General features: G+C 42.7%; 1 protein-coding gene across 4 annotated transcripts; it reads left to right on the forward strand.

The window, feature by feature from the left end:
- Positions 1–224: 224 nt before the first annotated feature.
- Positions 225–17482, forward strand: lima1a (LIM domain and actin binding 1a). Of its 4 annotated transcripts, none has more exons than XM_076097260.1 (11): positions 225–515; positions 1463–1508; positions 5364–5813; positions 6905–6994; positions 12513–12579; positions 13949–14043; positions 14512–14577; positions 14744–14795; positions 15191–15255; positions 15347–15480; positions 16305–17482. In XM_076097260.1, the coding sequence occupies exons 1-11, from the start codon at positions 391–393 to the stop codon at positions 17425–17427; spliced, it is 2313 nt and encodes a 770-aa protein (XP_075953375.1). In that variant the 5' UTR covers positions 225–390; the 3' UTR covers positions 17428–17482. The 4 variants fall into 4 exon arrangements, with proteins under 4 accessions (XP_075953375.1, XP_075953384.1, XP_075953393.1 ...); XM_076097269.1 differs by having other exon boundaries at positions 226–515; positions 5367–5813; XM_076097278.1 differs by lacking the exon at positions 6905–6994 and having other exon boundaries at positions 234–515.
- Positions 17483–18074: the final 592 nt, after the last annotated feature.

The following is an 18074-nucleotide window of genomic DNA, read 5'->3' on the forward strand; positions in this document are numbered from 1 at the left end:
TGCAGTGACGGCGACAAACAGTCAAATGTGGAGTCTGGCAACAATATATTGATCTCTTGGTGATGTTTTGTAATGATGTAAAAGCCAGGCCTGTCTGAGCTGAGCTGTGTTTAACTACGCACATGTGTGAAGATAAGGGGCAAGTGTCATCAAAATTTAAATGTACAGGAAGGGTGGTCCTTTCAACTTTAACTCTCCAGTTTTAGAGCTGCAAAACTGCAGAGAAGGAACTACGATCAAGAGTTTAACAGCAGTACTGAATAATGTGATTATTTGCCTTGTTTTCATCCGGCTCAATAAGCTCTTTTTTTGTGTGTGTCCTCTCAGAGTTACGACGTGTGTTTCTGGAAAGCTGACAAGACAAATTGATTGCTCAGACGTTTAGCAAAGATGGCCTCCACCGCTCCATTCAGCCGCAGACCGTGGGCGTCCCAGTCTGTGAGGGTCACCGCCAAGGAGATGTCCATCGTCTCTGCCCGGGGGAAAAACAACGCCATTGCAGAACGCTTCTCTAAGTAAGTCTAACCTTCGCTCACTCTTCCCCTCTGGCTTCCACCGCGGATATAATTAATAATTCACCAGCAGCCACTCAGCAGATAACACTTTATTTTTTTTATCCCTCACTTCAGAAATGAGGTCAAGGTTCTTCCGCACAACACTTTCTTGCCACTCAGCTGTTTTCAGTTTCCTCTTTTCTGTAATTTAATCACGCCATCGGCTTTAACCAGTTACTCCAGTTGTGTCATTTTTGGGTATTGCAGACTTTTAGATTACTGTAAGTGCACCAACATTCATGGCTCGCCTCTTTTACCTGTTACACGTATCAAGTTCCTCATTTGTGGATTGAGAAGGTGGTTGCGTGGTAGGATGTTTACACTCTGCACTTTCTCCGTCTGACCACTAGGGGATAGTACTGCTCTGTTTGAGGGCAAAAAAAAAATAATGAACAGTTTACAATATTTTTTTGTTCCATCAACTGTGACATGGTTCAATTTAGTTTTTGTCACTAATCCACATTTTAAGAATGGATAAACCTGCAACATACTGACATATTCCTAAAATACACTTATATTTAACATGTTTTGTTGAGTCGCACAATGAAAAAAAATATATATTTGCTCCTGTCTTGTGAAATACTTTTCTTTTCCCCTCTTCAGATCTCTTGACTAAACAATTTGACAAGACCGTTTAAGACAAGGTCTAGATTATCTGTCTTTACATCAGAAGCAGAGGCGAAACAAAACATGAAATCTACTTGTAACTTCCTCTGCCGCCTCACAGGAAGTGACCAAGTGACTTCCTGTGAGGTGGGCCGAATATTTTCCATGCATGAAATCATCTAATGTTCTTTGAGAGGCCAGAGATATTTCATATTAGTTTCCTGGGTGTTTGGACCAGCAGTTTGTGATGATGGGATCTCCATAAATGTTCTCCCATTCACTCCCAACGTCCTCCTCCTCAGGTACCAGATGGCAGCAGAGGAGGGAAATGCAGAGAAGAAGAAAGCGGTAGGTAACTTATTCAACGTGAAATATGTCAGGATTCACTCCTTCACAGTAGTGGAAGAAGTGTTCAGATACTTCACTCAAGTAAAAGTTGCATTGAGTTTCATTATATGTTCAATCTTTTGTTCAGTTAAAAGGAGTACTGGGTGAAGGTAAATTATAATGTGTTCAAATTTAGTTTTTAGGCGAATGAAGGCAGTTGTTGAAGGAGATGTTTTCATAGCAATACAAAGAGGGAATTAATGACCCGTTTAACTTCTTAAAACTAGCTCAAAGTGTTATTGTTTTGTTTTGGAATTTCACTGGTGTGGGTACAACTACAGATTTTCTGGCATTGTGTATATTTGTTGATTTTTTTAATTTTTTTGGATGTAGCTTGTTAAAGCCCTAAATCCGGAGTCCATGCAGGTTTTGGAGGAAATTTGGCTTTTTTTTTTTCTACCAAGACGGCACGAGAGGAAAATGATGTCATTGTAAACAAATGTGAAATTTGTTCTGTTGAATTCAGGCTTTTCAAGAAGTAATGTCAGGAAGCCAAAATGAATAGTGCCATCTCTGTACACTGGCAAAAAAAGTAGAACAGGCCTTTTAGATGTGGATATGACCTCTTACACTTCCTCTAACGGTGAGTGGGCAATTTTTGTTTTGTTTTATTTGGCCTGGATAATCTAATTTTAAGTTATTTACACAAAAGGTAGCGCAAAATGTTCATACAAGCACCTGCATAAAAACGCATAGCAAAACTGCACAAAGGGAACCGTAGTGTTTTTAAAAGGTAAATCAGACTGTAACAGCGATTCCCATGCTGGACTTAATTTGAGCTACTTCATGAGCCGTTAGTTCAACGACCTTGCACACTGATGGGTCCATGCACCCGCACTGTTGTTTTTCATTTTTCACCAGTTATTTTTTTCCTTCTCAGTGGGCATGCACAGACGAGGCTTGATTTAACATCCTCACTCTCCTGTTGGTGTTTTTCAAGACAAGCTGCAACTTAATCCTTTTTATTAGTGCACGGAGATTTGTGATCTGTGTCCAACCTTAGAACATCTAACCAGCCATAACACACTTGTGTGGGCATGCAGCGCCTGTCATTTAATAATAATGCAGCATATTTTATAGATTGATCAGGAGTTTTGTATGTAAAATCAAAGTAGCTGGTAACTATAGCTTTCAGATAATTGTAGTGGAGTAAAAAGTACAATATGTGTCCTTCTGAACTGTAGTGAAGTAAAAGTATACAGTAGCTGAAAATGGAAGTACAAGACTTGAGTAAATCTACTTTGTTACTTTCAACACTGCTCCTTCTCTGCAATTTAAGGCTATAAAACTTTTATTTTGAGAAATTAATCTTAAACATCTTGTTCAGCATCTCCACATACACAGCGGCAAAAGTAGGTGAGGCGTATTGGCATCTGCTGTCATGCAGCGGTGGTCGCAAGACTCCTTGGTCCCACCTGATCTGTGTGGGAAGGCTTGTTGGATGCCGTCACTGAGGGTATGGAGCACAGCAGGAAGGGTGTGCAGGCTCAGAGTGCTTCTCTACAATCTCAGCTATGCGTTTTGCTTTTTCCTCTCTGAAACATCGGTTGTTGCGGCACTTTGCTTTTTTTTTTATTGCCTTATTTCTGTTAAAGGACATTTAAAACTCCACTGATCCTCTGCGGTTTCCTTCAGTGCCACCATGAAGTTCACATTGGTGGTTTTGAGTCAAATCTCCCAACAACTACTGAATTTATTGTCATGAAGTTTGGTGACTTTTCCTCTGGTGCCATCATCAGGTCAAAATCTCAATTTGGTGCCTCAGCTGTACTTTATCTTAAGTACTAGCAAATATTTACACGCTAACATGCAAATTTACTGTCTTCTTGTGTTGCTGGTTACCTCCCAGTCATTTTTAATGCAGAACTTTTGTGATTGCAATTTTGTCGTGTTTGATTTTTGAACTGGGTTCCTGAAATAAGTGTTCTGTAGCATTCCTCCCACATTCCCCACCATAGAAAAAATAAAGAGTAGAAATGGGAAAGGTAGTCGAAGGTGTTACTGTCGACTCCAATCCCTAAAATAAACATCAGATAGAGATGCAAAGAAGGCTTATCAGAACCTTGTTGTTTATCCAGGTTTCTGCTCTCTGCAGTTCTTTGTGGAAGATTTCATTTTTTTTCGAGCATGCTCTCCTTTTACCTTCTCATTTCCTGGACTTATTTTCCCTCACTGACTGTCTCTGTTTCTGATTTTCTCTCCCTCCCCGCCCCTAACTCCCTCATTCAGTCCACTCCCTCTCTGTTTCCTTCCCTCCTTCCTTCCCTCTGTAGGAGGGGGGTGGGCTAGTTACTTCATGCTGCTCTGATCACTTCTCAAGGCGTTCACATCTGGGACAGCTTGTAGCCGGCCAGCAGACACACTCAACACACGCATACATTTCAAACACACAACGCCAACTGGACAGCCGGGTCTTCAGCGTCTCTCTCAGGTTTTTAACTCGCTACTTTACTTTGGTGGGTTTTTCCAGCTTTTTGTTCTGTGTCCTGCAGTTTCAGGTTTAGAGACTTGCATGCTGAGCAGCTCTTTGTCTGTCTCCTTCCTTCTGTCTTTCATAGCTGAAAGTGTTTGCTTGCATGAATGCTAACGTGTAGTTTAACGTGTGTGTGTAACAGTGTTATAGTTGGTGTTTTTAGCTTCATTCAGCAGTCTTGAGGACCAGGTGGTGTCACTCCAACATTGATGGAATTCATTGAACAAACTAAAAGTGTTTGTGTTCTCTGCCAAAGCTTTAACAGAAATAGTGAGTCATCCTGTTGGTTTGTGTTGCTGGCAGTTTATCTTCTGCCTTCCCACTACTCTGTTTAAATACTCATGCAGCCAAATTCTTTGTTAAATGCTCCTATTCTGCACGAGAGGACATCTGACTAATCGATTAAGCAAACTCTTTTACTAAATGTGAAAGTTAACGGAGTCTATCTTGGGTTTTTGATTGTTTGAAGACCTCACCTTGAGTTTTTGGGATATTGTAAGTGGACATTTTTCACTTTTCGGATACATTACAGACAATTAACTTTTATGCTTAAATTAATCTGAATATATTGCCACCAACATAAGTTAAAGGCCTTTTTTAGATCTACAACCTGTTATTAGTTGATTAACTTTGACATTTTTAGAAAAAATGGCTCCAGCTTCTCAAATGTAAAGGTTATATGCTTTTCCTTTTGCTTATGTGTGATAGTTTGCAAGTAAGCTCAAAGATTTTCATTTAAAGAGAAGTCGGTATGTATCACCGAATAAGGTTACACAATGGTGATTGAGGCTATGGTCCACAGATGAAAGCGCTTGCATTTCCATTATTGTGAACTAGGTGTCTGTGGGGACATTTCCGGTGGAAAAACGCAAGCGGCGTACAATTGGGGAAATTCGATTTTTAAAACAAACTGCAATTACCGCTTATCCCCATAGGTTCCTTCAAAGACAAACGAGATCTTCCAAATTGCAACTAAATATCTTTGGACTGATTACTTGCGTTTCCAGAATATTATGGGCGATGTTTTTCTGACATTTCAACGACAAACCCTGAGCAGATTAATTGATAATGAAAATAATTGTTGGATCCAGTCGTACATACACCGTCCTGCTGCCTGACATACTCGCTCCTGCTTAAAATAGTCCTCAACAAACCCAATATTTTCTTCTGTTTGCTTAAAATTGCTTAAAAACTGTTTTGAAAAATGAATAACATTATTTGAGAGACATTTAGGTCTGCAGTAGGAACCAAGGTGTTTGGAGCTGATAGCCACAGACTGAGGATGTCAAAGTGTTGATCACTAAGTGTGAAGTGCTTTTTTTTTAATTTTTCGTTTTTCTCAGCAGGTTGCAGAACCTCTTCCCTCCACACTGCGCAGTGGGAATCTGAGTGCTTTAAAGAAACGTTGGGAGCAGCAGCCATCCAGCCACAGACCCCAACCTCAAGCCTACATCCCAGCTGACCCTCAGAGCCACATCAGCCAACCAACAGGCCCCAAACCTACACCCACATCACAGATTGAGAACCAGCCAGACGCCTCTAAAACCATCACACTGTCACAAGACCAGGATACTGAGCCGAAGACGCTGCTTCACTCTGAGACCAGTGAGATGAGCACCAGCCAGCTGCGTTCTGCTCAACACGAGGATCTGACCGACATGGAGAAGCCCAGCAGAGATTCAGAGGAGCGGGAGGGACCAACAGCAGCTGAAGTATCTGACTCTGAGATGCCCAGTGTCCCCCTCAACAGCCTCAAGTTGATGTTTGAGAAGGGAGAGAACCTGACCGACAAGGTGAGTCTTCTATTTTCACTAATGATGACCAGCAGATTGTCCTTTTTACCTTCATGTAAACATCGCGTTTGGTTTCTCCATTTCATGTGTTGGACTTCTGTTCAACGCCTAGGGAGGTATAAGTTAAGGGTCTGACATTTTCGTTAGTTTCATCTCAAACAGAAAACATCGTGATTGGTTTCAGTTTAAGTAAAAAAATATGCTTGTTCTCAAAGAGGTCAGATCCCTCCAGTATCTTCATGCTGCTAGTCACATGGTGCAGCTTCACTTCACCAACCCGTATCTCAAAACACACACACGCACTCAGCTGACTTGCACATCCTGTCGGCAAGCATCGGTGACCGGAGCCTCATGCACCCCGGGGCAGCTAATTGTTATTTGTGGAGCATAAAAATCTTCTAACGTCCAGTCATGCATTCACTTGAGGCGTGTAAAATGTAAAGAGCTCATACTCGAGGTGTGACATGTTAACAACGACCGTGCTGTGTTTCCTCAACACAGAGCGCCCATTTACAACGGGAAGAGAACATTACGAGCCATTATGAGGCATTAAGAAGCAGACTGTTTCTGTATTCACTGAGTTTTTAAAATAAACCACTTACTTTGTGTTTTGTGCTCTATACTGTACATGATTGATTAGAAAATATGGCACCACAGTAATTGAGGTGCTATGGTCAAGATTTTGATATCAATCATGGATCACATGACTTGATCACTTGTAGTGACAAACTCACAAAAATCACTCAAATACGCAGTTCCCTTCAGATCCACAAAGCATTTTGTGGCCATTGGCTCGGCTCACTTTCGCTGCTCTGATAGTGTTTTTAGCGAAAAACTTTGCACTTTATGCAACCTGCACAGCCTGACTGGATGCTGTGAGATGTGAGCAGCTTCATTAGAGAAGTTGATTGAGGCGACGGCATCTCCTGTAACTCGGAGCCAACTCCCTCAGGCAAACAGCCACTCCTCTGAAGAATTTCTGCTCGTCCATTCCTGTAAATGTATTTATTTTTTTACCAGATAAGTCTGCCCTACAAAATGTCTCAAACACTATCACCACTCACGTGTGGATCTTTTTTCTTTTTTTAAAGGATGGGGACGGTGTTACTCTGTTTTTTTTTGTCAACAAATCCCACAAAAGGACTCATTTCCCTGACTTGGACTGGTTGACAAGTTTAAAAGTAAGAAAACAGTCAAAATTGGTTAAACGTCAGATATTCTAAGAACAAATCTTCTTTTAAATGCTGCTGAAATCAATGTTTCCGCTGCGGTCACCCGGTTAGGAATGAGCCTCCCAAAGCCGACGCATTATGAGGTGTAATATTTGAAACGGCAGTGGACTGTGGTCTAATAAAGTCATGGTTTCGCAATACTTATCGCATTAGTATCTTAGCGTGCAAGTTTGATTCATTGCGCTAGCGGGTGTTTGTGCTCACTGTCTGTGGCTCTCAGCCCGAAAATAACTGGTTCCCACTGAAGAAGTAAATCTTTATAAACTTGTTTTTTTTTTTTTACAAAAGCTCGACAATTTCCTAAAACAATGTTTGCTTTCATTCACTTTCTTGTCAAGACTTGGATGAGAGAATCAGAACTACTCTCACAACTGTACAGAAGTATGAAACTACGGCTAGTTAATCTTATCTTAGCACAAAGACTGGCAACAGACCAGCCTGGTTCTGACGAAAGCTCACTAATAAACAAATTGTATCTAGTTTTGTTTAATCCTCACTAAAACCAAAGTGTAAAAATGACACGTTTTGGTGGTTTTACTGGGAGTTATACCAGTCAGCCAGGCTAGCTGTTTCCAGTCTTTATGCTAAGCTAACTAGCTGCTGGCGTCACAGCTTTAAGAGAGATATCCACCTTCTCATCTATTCTAAGTATATTTGCAAAACTGTCAAAAGTATTCCTATAAAACACTCAATCTGGAGTAAATAGTGCATTTGTTAGGGACTACTTTCAGCTGTGGATTAATCCACATTAGGCGCTCCAGTGAGGACTTGCAGCAAGAGGACTGTATGTGGGATTGAGAAGAAGAAAATTACAGAATATCAACAGACTTTAAACCTAAGATGGTTTGTTGAGGTTTCGTGGGATCCGTGACAAACAAAGAAGTGGTTCTTGCCAAAAATATGTCGTCGGAAAACAAAACAAATGTGCTTTCATCACAAGACTGACCACCTACATGTGGGCTTTTAAAAAAGGGAGATTGAGGAGCGCTTTGGGGAGTCTTTTTACTACATGTTGCGTAGTTGTCTTACCAAAAGAGGGATTGTTTAGGGAGATCATAAAGCAGTAATACAAGATCTAGTTCTTACAATGGTGTCCACTGTATAGCTGAGGCCGGGCCTTCGGCTTCTCTTTGTTGAGCTCCTCTTCTCAGGGCAGATGATGTAATGGTGCCGGCTGGCAGGCTCATGACTGCAGACAGCTGATCTGCACTCTGAGCCTCTTCAGACGGTCTTCCCCCCCACGGCCATCAAAGCTCTCCTCTTCCCCTCCCCACCTCATCAATCATCCTTGTTGTCCACTTCTCTGCTCCTCAGCCCTCCGTCCAGCTCCTCCATATTTTCTCTCTCAACCCTCCCTCCTCCTCCTAAACCTCGACCTCCAGTATCTTCTTTTTTTAGACAACATGGCTGTAGGGGTAGAAATGTTGGTCTGTCCTCAACTTTGGTCCAGTCGAAAATTACTTAACTATTTGGTGGATTCATTGACATACCATTTTCCACAGAGATTCATGTTCCCCAGAAGATAAATCCTACTGAATTTGGTGATCCCCTGACTTTTATTTTAGTGCCACAGCAAGGTAAATTTATCCTGTGAAATATCTTAACATCTACTGGATGTAATGCACAACATTTTCCAAAGACATTGATGACATTCCCTTCAGCCTCAGCTTTAATTTGAGTGTAGTGCTAATTAGCAAATGTTAGCATGCTAACATGCTTAACTAAAATGGCTAACATGCTACACATCAAAATATTAGCATGTCAGCATTGTGAGAATGCTATCATGTTGATGAGTTGCGTTGCTGTAGATTATTTGACTCCCCCCACCCAGCCCGTATCTCCCTAACCCCCCTCCCTCCCCTCTTCAGGCCGGGGAAGCATGCAGTCGTGAGGCGCTCCGAAATTAATTGACCCTCACCCTGCTTGCCTAGCGAACCAGCCCCTCCCTCCCACACACGGCTCAGCCACCTATCCTCCCCCTTCCCTCCTTCACTCCCTCTGTCGACCCCCCCCCCCCCCCCGCACCAGCTGCTTCCCCACCTCCTGTCCCAAAGGACGCCACCGCAAACGCCAGCCGCTTTATTCTAAGACTGGGGGACCGGGACACGGTAAAAACAAAAACTGCACACACCCTCTGAACCGTCTGTAATACCATGGCACACTTTGCCCCCCCCCCCCCCCCGCCCGCCCCCCCGTCATCATCCCCACCTTCATCCGGCCACACCCCTCTTTTGAGCAGCCCCCCTTGTAGCACCTGCTCCCTGTCGCCTTTCCTATTCCCACCCAGTCTATGTTCCCTCCTCCCCATCTCCGTCTCCCCTGTCATAAGCCAGATCGAGGCTGCTCTGCTCAGTCTGTGCCTCCTCACTGCTGGTGTAAAAGTCTGCTGGATTCAGTCGTACTCTCCCTCTGAACTGGCTTCACCTCCCGGCTCTCTGCTGACATTTATCCCTTCTGGTCCTTTTTTCTTCCCCCGGTCGCCTTCACGAGAGGTAGCTATGGTGTTTCCATTCAAATCGTTCAATATGGGGTTTCTTGCTTTCTTTGTTTGGCCTCTGAACAGGCACCCGGCTTCATTACCCTGAGACACGCCGTCTACTTTCACTTTTTCTGCCTGTTTTTGTTGACTTCTCTGTTAGATTAGGATGTTTTCTCTGCAGCTGAATGAGGCCTTTCAGTCGACACGGCTGCAGAAGTGCTTGTAATTAAAACAGCCTCTCAAAGGCCTCTTAGTGGGCTAACTTTATCAGTGGCTCCTTGAACGGTGTCGTTTCACTTTGAATAATATTATTGAGTGGCTTGGGTATATTCCCTTGTTTAAAAGATATTAAGTCATGATGTGGTTCCCTTCCTCTTCTGTCTTTGTTTTGCATAATGTAAGAACATCCTATTGTTTTAGGTGAATTGTGTGTTTGTGTGTGAGGCGGGTTCAGGGACAGGGTGGGGTTATTACGGCAAGTCAGTCTGTAAGAGAGCTTTAATGGTATCAGGATTAGCGGCAGATTCTTTGTCTAGCCCACTGATCAGCCTCCTGAGACCCAGCCTGGTCACGCATGGCCCGGCTGCTTGTTTACATCCCTCCCCCCCCAACACACACCCACACGCATGCAAACCAGTCAGACACCCCCTATCCTACAAAGCTTCACCTCCAGTTTCTGGAAGATAATCCATCCTCGGGGATAGATCCATTATCATGATGACGGCTGTTTCTTTTGTTGTGATCTCACTCTGTTCTACAGGGCCAGACGCACTCTGAATCATAATTGAACACGCATGAACGCTCTGAGTCGCCGTGTGTTATACGTATGAATTATTTAGGACTACGTGCTTGTATGTTAAACTCACTCCTGACTCAGATGCTCAGATTTGGCAAAGACTCTCTCTCAGATGACATCGTCTGCGATGGCCTCATGCTCGTACTACTCACCTGTGTCGGGCTCTTAAGATTATAATATCATAAAGCTTAAAGGTGCTATTTAAATAAAATGGATTCATGTAACGATGCATCAAATGACTACATGTTTGTGTCATAGACTAATCCACAGAGCATATGACTCAGCAGTTCCCCTCGGAGTGTTTTTCAATTGTTTTAGTATTTTTTGTTGCTGGTTTGGTTAACTTTCATGACTCTCAATATGTCTGTTGGCTAAAATGCCCTGCACACTACGAGTTGGGCACCAAATCGCAGACGGACACAGTTAGCAACTAGCAGCCTAAGAGCCAGATATGGTTGATTTGAGCTTTCGCACCGCAAATAAAGACATCAACCAATCGCATTGTGTGGCACGGGATATATTCAAAATGCACACTTAAGTGTACAAAAACATTAAGCCTTCGAGTTTACCATTACAATATTAATGTTGTTTACAGCTTGTCGTGGTGCCCCAAAAGTGGCCAATAATTAGTAACGGCAGGTTTAAGTTATTGGTTCAGCACTACATTTAGTTTGTCTAATGGTTTTGACTTGAACTAAGCATACGTTTGTAATTTTACATATATACACCACATTGTGCAGATGTTGTAACAGGATAAGGCTATTCATGTGTCATATTGTCGACAAATCCAATGAAATGACGCAAACCAAAAATTTCCTATTAGCTCATTTCTTTTTTTGGGGTGTAGTTTAAAACCCTGAGCAACAGTGACTCGGATATCGTCTGTGAGAACTGATGAGCATCGACTTGTCTGAAGCATACTTGTTGTTCTTCAGTGTTCACCTCAACCTCTGCTTTGTTTATTCTTGTGAAATCTTTCCCAACTTTTACTTGCTGCAGCCTGCAGACACTCTGAGCCCGTCAGGACTCGGTGTTCATCGGATGTTTGAGGCCAGAACACAACCTGGCAGTGATCAGTGGTGGAAATTTACTTCATGTATTTCAGATGAGTCAATCTAGTCTTAATAAGAGCAACTTTATCCAGGACTGAAAAACGGTGCTCGTTAACAGATTGGGCTTGATAATCCACATCACTACTGGACATAATCACTGGGCTATTATAAAAGGAAGCGGAAAAACGTTGCTGCAGAGAGGTGGTTCAAGATGCAACAGCTAATTTCATGACGATGAGGTAAAATCTACAAGAATCGATGTCTAAACCAAGAGTACAAACATGGTGCAGAGTAAGACCACATACTCTGTGTAATTGGTATTTTTACCTGAGTAAAAGCTACTACCACCTCGGGCACTGACTCTGTAGTAAACGCAGAAGATGAAAACTACATCTTAGTAGGCATTTTAGGGGTGAATCTCTAGAACAGGTTTCTGGACCTTCGATGTTTCTCACACACTGAAGCCTAAACGTGTAGAAGCCCAATCTGACCTGCTGTGTAATCGGTACGTGTCCTTATGTTGGCATGACTGTTGGTGGGAGTAGTTTGACTGCTGCTGGAGAGTTGAGACTTGTGACTTCACCAGATTAAAGCTCTTTTTTATTTCTTTTTGGAGGGGGGGGGGGGGCTGCAATATATTTAAGGCATGTACTCTTTAATTGAATTATCAGGTTCTTTAGAGACTGACCAGGCACACAACCATGAGCCAAATCAAGCTGAAGAAGAAGATCCTGGTTAAATTCTTATATTTTTATTTTCAGGTTTATTAATGGCAAAGAATGTATTGTAAAATCACGACCGACAAATGATCAGTTTAATTTGTTTTCTGGCCGGCGATTGTTGACAGACTGTCTGAGGCTCCGTCTCTTTGAGCTCATAAGGGGATTAAAGTGGTTTGGACTGAACAAACACACACACACATGTGCGTTACCTCTGAGTCTCTCGTGTCCTTGCGTTTCTTTCTATACTTTGATCTTCCTGATGGACAGTGTTGCTTCCAGCCCGTTTGGTCGGCTGGCTGAAACATGTGAGCATCAGCAGGCTGTGTGTTTGCAGAAGTCATGCAGTACACTCCGAAGTTTTTATTTATTTTTTTTTTTTTTACTGCAGTGTGTCTGACTATATGAGTTTTTTTTGCAGGTGCCGAAAGAGCAAACGAGCAGAAGAGACGGTGGTAATACTGCCAACATGGACCAGTTACTAGGAGGTACCTTTGTTCTTTTGGTTTTGTAATTTTGGGGATTTTATTTGTGATGAAAAGAAAATTAATTGGAGAGAGATTGGGAACAATAGTGTGTGTGTGTGTGTGTGTGTGGCTAATAAGTTTGCTGTGATAATATATAATTGAATGATATTTAACTCTTTTAAACTCTGCAATACACCAGTGTCTACATTTGTAATTTCTTTGAGTTGTAATTTCCCTCAAATCTGTACGAGATAAGCTTTTAGGTCATGTAGGTTAACTAACCAAAATTATTGAAATTGTGTCATGAATGTAAAAAAAAAAAAAATACTAAAATGTCTTTCATCAAATTTGACTAAATAACACAAAATGTTTTGATCCAAAAGATTTCTAAATGTAGAAACGTGAACCAAATATTTCTTAAAACTAAGTATTTTGAACTATGGTCATAAAAGTGAGAATATCTCAAAATGTACAGAGAACGATGGCATTTTGATAGTTTTATCTGAAATAGAAATATTTCCCCAGAACCTACATGGTATTTTTGTGCTAGTACGTTTCACACGTAACTTAGAGTATTGACGTCATCACAAGCGAATTAAATGGTCTCTAACTGCACAGTTGTTCTTTCGGCTTTTTTGCCGAAAGCAGCTGCATGTAAACAAGACGAATACTGAACAGTAAAGTTAGCGGCCAGAAAATCAAAAGTCCACCGATCACCCTCTGGTGATCCATTGTCTGCATATAAATATCGATAACAGCTGCTTGAAAAACAAATGTTAACGCAAATAGATATGTATTTTCTTTAAAAACATCCACTGCCCTAATGTTCGCAAATCCTCCATCTGCACGTCATCCAGCATTGTTGGACTTGTTGGTCACAAAAACAATGTTCTCTACGTGTTGTCCTGCCGTCTTCTGGATGGATTACATCCTTTCCAGAAGTGACCGCTGTAGAACCACTGTAATCAGCAGACTGCTTCAGAGAGCGCAGGAAGTCAGACGGAGCCCCCCCCCCCCCCCCGTTTCCCTCCACACACTGCACACGACTCCTGACCTCATGGTCCCGTCCACAGCCTGCATGATTAACCAGCAGAGTCTGCACTCAGTCTGAACTGGGATTGGTGGAAACAAATTATATCTGAATAGGAAAATAATTTGTCATGTGATGCAGAATATTTCAAACAATCAAAATGCCGTCAAACTTATTTTTTAGCTTGTAAAACTCCAAATGCAGCACAAAGTATTTCTAGTTTGCTCTAAAATGTCAAATGTGTTTTCTAAATGAGTACAAGCTGCTCTGTGTAATGATCTGTGTTTTAAGTTTAATGGTTACCATCAATCTTTTGCATCAGTTTTACATTCTCAGGATTGTGTGTTGTTGTTGTACCAGATGGAAGTCTCGCAGAATCGACTCCCCTCCGGGACAGGATGGCCCTCTACCAAGCTGCCATCTCCAAACAGGAAGTCCCTCCCACCTCAGTAACTGTGAGTACTCGTGTCAATCATCCTCCAAAACAATGCATTTCATTCCTACAGTTCTAAAAGTCCTGCGTTCAAAACACGAAAGGCTCATAGCATATCTAGTGCCTCCACACTGCTCTCAACAGCTGAGCCAGCAGCTAACGGTGCTAGGAGCGCTAACGGTGTGAAAACAATTGCAACAGTACAGACGGCGCTAACGGGGGTGACCGGAGGGTGGGCACCGCCAGTAGTCGGGATGGCATTATCAGCATTAACTTGTGTCTGACAAGTGAAACACTGAATCTCGAAAGTGCTGCTTCAACTATACACATTCGAATAGCTTTCATGGTGACTGTTTTTGTTCTGTTGTCAAAATTCAATCACCCAAACTCTGGACTGGAGTCGAGGATGAGCGCTTGTCTTGTATAAAGGAGCACTGTGGGTTTAATGTTCTATATTTTGTTACTGAACTTCCCCTCTTGTTTCTGTCAGAATGATCAGCTGGACAGTTTCTGTGGGAAGCAGAAGGAAAACGTTCCTCCGTGCACTCTGGACCTGGTGAGGAGTCTGAACTTATTTTTGTGATTTTCAAATGAATATAAATGACTTCATATTTCAGACGGGGTGGATGTTTCGCTGCGTCGTTCGTCTGTTAAGCGTTCGACTTTGAAACGAGCAACAGTTTGTGTTTGCTCTCTTCACATCGTTTCTTTTCTTTTTCCAGAGTTCAGAGTTTGAACCAAGCAGCAGGAAAGGTTTTACCCCAGAGAGCAACGGTAATTTACTTTCCATGTCTTCATATCATGACTCCAGGTGATAGGAATTCTCCCCCCTAATTACAACTTGGCAATCGGCCCATCATTAGAGGGCATGTTTGGGTGTAGACAAAGGATGGACAACATTTTAAGCGCTTAAAGTAAATTGTTCCAATGAATTATTCAGAGATTCATTATTTATTTGTAATAACTGTATCCACTACATACCATTTTGAGTACTAAAGTACTATATTCAATGCTTTATTTGAGATTCCTGAGCATCTAACATATCAGTCTGTGTAAAAGTCAAGAACTCTGCTTGTATTAAACATGTAAATGGCTCCATCTAGTGTTCAAAACATGTCCCTACCTTTTCTTTTTTTTTCCTCATTCTGGTCATGTTGTGCTCCCAACAGGCTCTGCTACTGGTACACCTGTATCCTCCAATCAGAGAGACTCCTCCCAGCCCAAGACTCCCAAAGTGAGTCCTCGCAGGAAACGACCTAAGACACAGAAAGACGCACATTAATGTTTTGCTGCTGTGAATTAATGGATGTTCTTTGTGTGCGTAGAGCTTCTGCCTGCCTGTGAGGGAGACCTGTGTGGCGTGTCTGAAGACCGTCTATCCTCTGGAGAGGCTGGTGGCCAATCAGCACGTTTACCACAGCTCCTGCTTCCGCTGCTCTCACTGCAACACCAAACTGAGGTGAGGATGACACCGACGTAACGATAGTTTCTGAAAGAGACGGAGGGAGTAGACTTCAGAGGGTATTTACTGACTGTTTGCAGACATTTTTTGGCACTTTGGAAACTCTTCACACAGTTCTCTTTACCGACATGAAGCCGAGCACAACAGTTGATCCAAAGTAGAAGCAAAAGCAAAACGCTTCTCTCTAATTGAATACATCAATACAATTATCATAAGTAGCTGCAGGCTGCTAAAAAGCGCTGATCAATGGGTACAGATAAATAGAGAGATAATGAAAGGTAGTTAAAACTAAAATAAGAATAGAATAAAAAGAAGAAATAAGAGCGTTTTTAAAATTCATTAATGCAACCAAAACAAGAACATGTGACTCTAACCATAACCATTAACGCAACACTAACAACCAGTTGCATTACAACACATGTAATTATTTTCTCTAAAGCAGCTTATATTTAGATTTTCATTAATAAACCAGCAAGATGCCATTACAATAAAAGAGTGATTTGTCTTGACTGCATGGATTGTTATACCTCACAATGTCCGTTACAGAAATGCTGCTTTATTCTCCTAAGAGTCAAACACTGTACAGAACAGCTCCAGATAGACATGAGACGGTGTTGTATGGCCAATTATTGATTTATATATTTACGGGGTTTTTTTTGTGTAGTGCTGCAAAGGTGGTTCCTAAAAATCTAGAAGTCAGTCAGCATTTTTCTACTTCCAGCTCCCTCGTCTCAAAGGATTTCTGGTTAGATGCCTGAAATTAAGTCTGTGATTAACTAGCTTGTTTATATTTTCTGCTTGGTTTCATTTTTATTATTTAGTTTGGCGAACTACGCCTCCCTGCACAACAACGTCTACTGCAAGGCGCACTTCTGCCAGCTCTTCAAGGCCAAAGGCAACTACGACGAGGGCTTCGGCCACCGGCCCCACAAAGAGCTGTGGGAGAGCAAAGGGGAGAGCTGTGAGACCTCTCCACAGTCCACCACTCAGACCAAGCCAAAGATCCAAAACCCGGCCTCGGACCTGGACAGCCCCAGTGTGGAGGACTCCCCGCTGGCTAAAGTCAACGTGCTGATGGCCACTATGGAGGCTCTGGGACAGGGATCATCGGAGAAGTCCGACAGACCCAGTGAGACCCGAAAGCTGAAAATCTCCTGGCCGCCACGAACGGAGCTGCAGGACACGACCGGCCCCAGTGGAGCCACAACAACCGTAGAGGAGGGGACCCCCGGTAAGCCCGTCCGGGCTAAGTGGCCCCCAGAGGAGGACTCTCTCTCCTCAACCCCAGAGCAGTCCAGAGAGACGCCCTGCCTGCGCCAGACCTCTTCCTTGAAGGAGCGCAGCATGCCCTTCACACTGGCAGGACAAGCTCCTTCTCCTGATCCCAGGAAACAGAGTCCGCCACCTCCTGTGGACGACGGGCAGCTCAGTCCTGAACCCTCCAACATGGAGCTGCAGCACGGCGGCCAGTCCACAGACAGCCAGACACCCACTGAGGATAGCTGCGTGGATGTCCACACCAGCTCTGGAGAGGAGCAGGAGGGGGAGATGAACACTGACAACATGGCTCACCAACATCATCTCACCAAAGAGGAAGACGACACCCCGGATGAACAACCTGAGGAGGAGCAGGAGCAGGAGGAGCAGGAGCAGGAGGAGGAGGAGGAGGAGGAGGAGGAGGAGGAGCAGGAGGAGAGGATGGAGGAGGAAGATGGAGCTGTCTTGGAGGAAGAGATGCCGCCTCTGAAACGGGAGGAGACACCGACAGACATCTCATCTCCTGAAGGTGAGGCGGTGGCCAGCCAGTCGTCTCAGGATGTGGGGTTCTGGGACAGCGAGGAAGTGGAGCAGCAGCAGCAGCAGCAGCAGGAGGAGGTGACGGTGGAGGATTTGATCAAACGAAACCGATACTATGAGGATGAAGAGGAGGAAGAGGATGCATAGAATGATTGATCAACAAGATGACAACCATGGACACTTGGAGGACTTCTTGCCATTCCTTCTTTTTTTTTAAATCGTTTCTTCTTCTCTGCTTGATAGAGTTGCTGCAGTGTCTAGTGTGAACTCTACTGAACTCTGTATTTGTGCCTCTTTTGAACACTTTTTGAAATAGTTTTTACAAGACTGTCACCCTGACATGATTTGTTTTTAAATGTACAAAATTTAAAATTACACCCCATGTAATGAATATCTTTAGCACAGAAATGTCTAATTGTTATGATACAGAATTATTTTTGTGTAATTTTCTATTTTCATTGACTGCCTCCTATATCGAAACAATAACATAATCCTATTTTTATTCCAAGATGTGGGATTGTTACAGGCAATGTAAATTCTTAATGGAGTCACTTTTAATAGGAACGATTAAAGAAGACATGTTAAAGACATGTCACTCTGTATAAGAAGAGTAAGCCCAGCACTTTGGTCTGTTACCCTTTTGTCAAAATAATGGGGTTGGTTAGTTTTTGAGTATACATCTGTAATCTTTCTCTTCTTTTCAGCTGCCATTCTGTATGTACATGTTACATTTAAAAAAAAAAAAAAAAAAAAAGTGTTCCTTTTTTGCTTTCCGATGTCAAGTTATAACTGGA

Source organism: Anarhichas minor, unplaced genomic scaffold, assembly GCF_050575085.1.
Source record: "Anarhichas minor isolate MPS153535 unplaced genomic scaffold, ASM5057508v1 ptg000003l, whole genome shotgun sequence".
Lineage (NCBI taxonomy): Eukaryota > Metazoa > Chordata > Actinopteri > Perciformes > Anarhichadidae > Anarhichas > Anarhichas minor.

Coding starts and splice junctions, on each gene's coding strand:
- lima1a (XM_076097260.1), top strand. CDS start 391: ATGGCCTCCACCGCTCCATTCAGCCGCAGACCGTGGGCGTCCCAGTCT. Junction 1,509..5,363: donor ATGCAGAGAAGAAGAAAGCG/GTAGGTAACTTA, acceptor CGTTTTTCTCAG/CAGGTTGCAGAACCTCTTCC. Junction 14,044..14,511: donor TCCCTCCCACCTCAGTAACT/GTGAGTACTCGT, acceptor TGTTTCTGTCAG/AATGATCAGCTGGACAGTTT.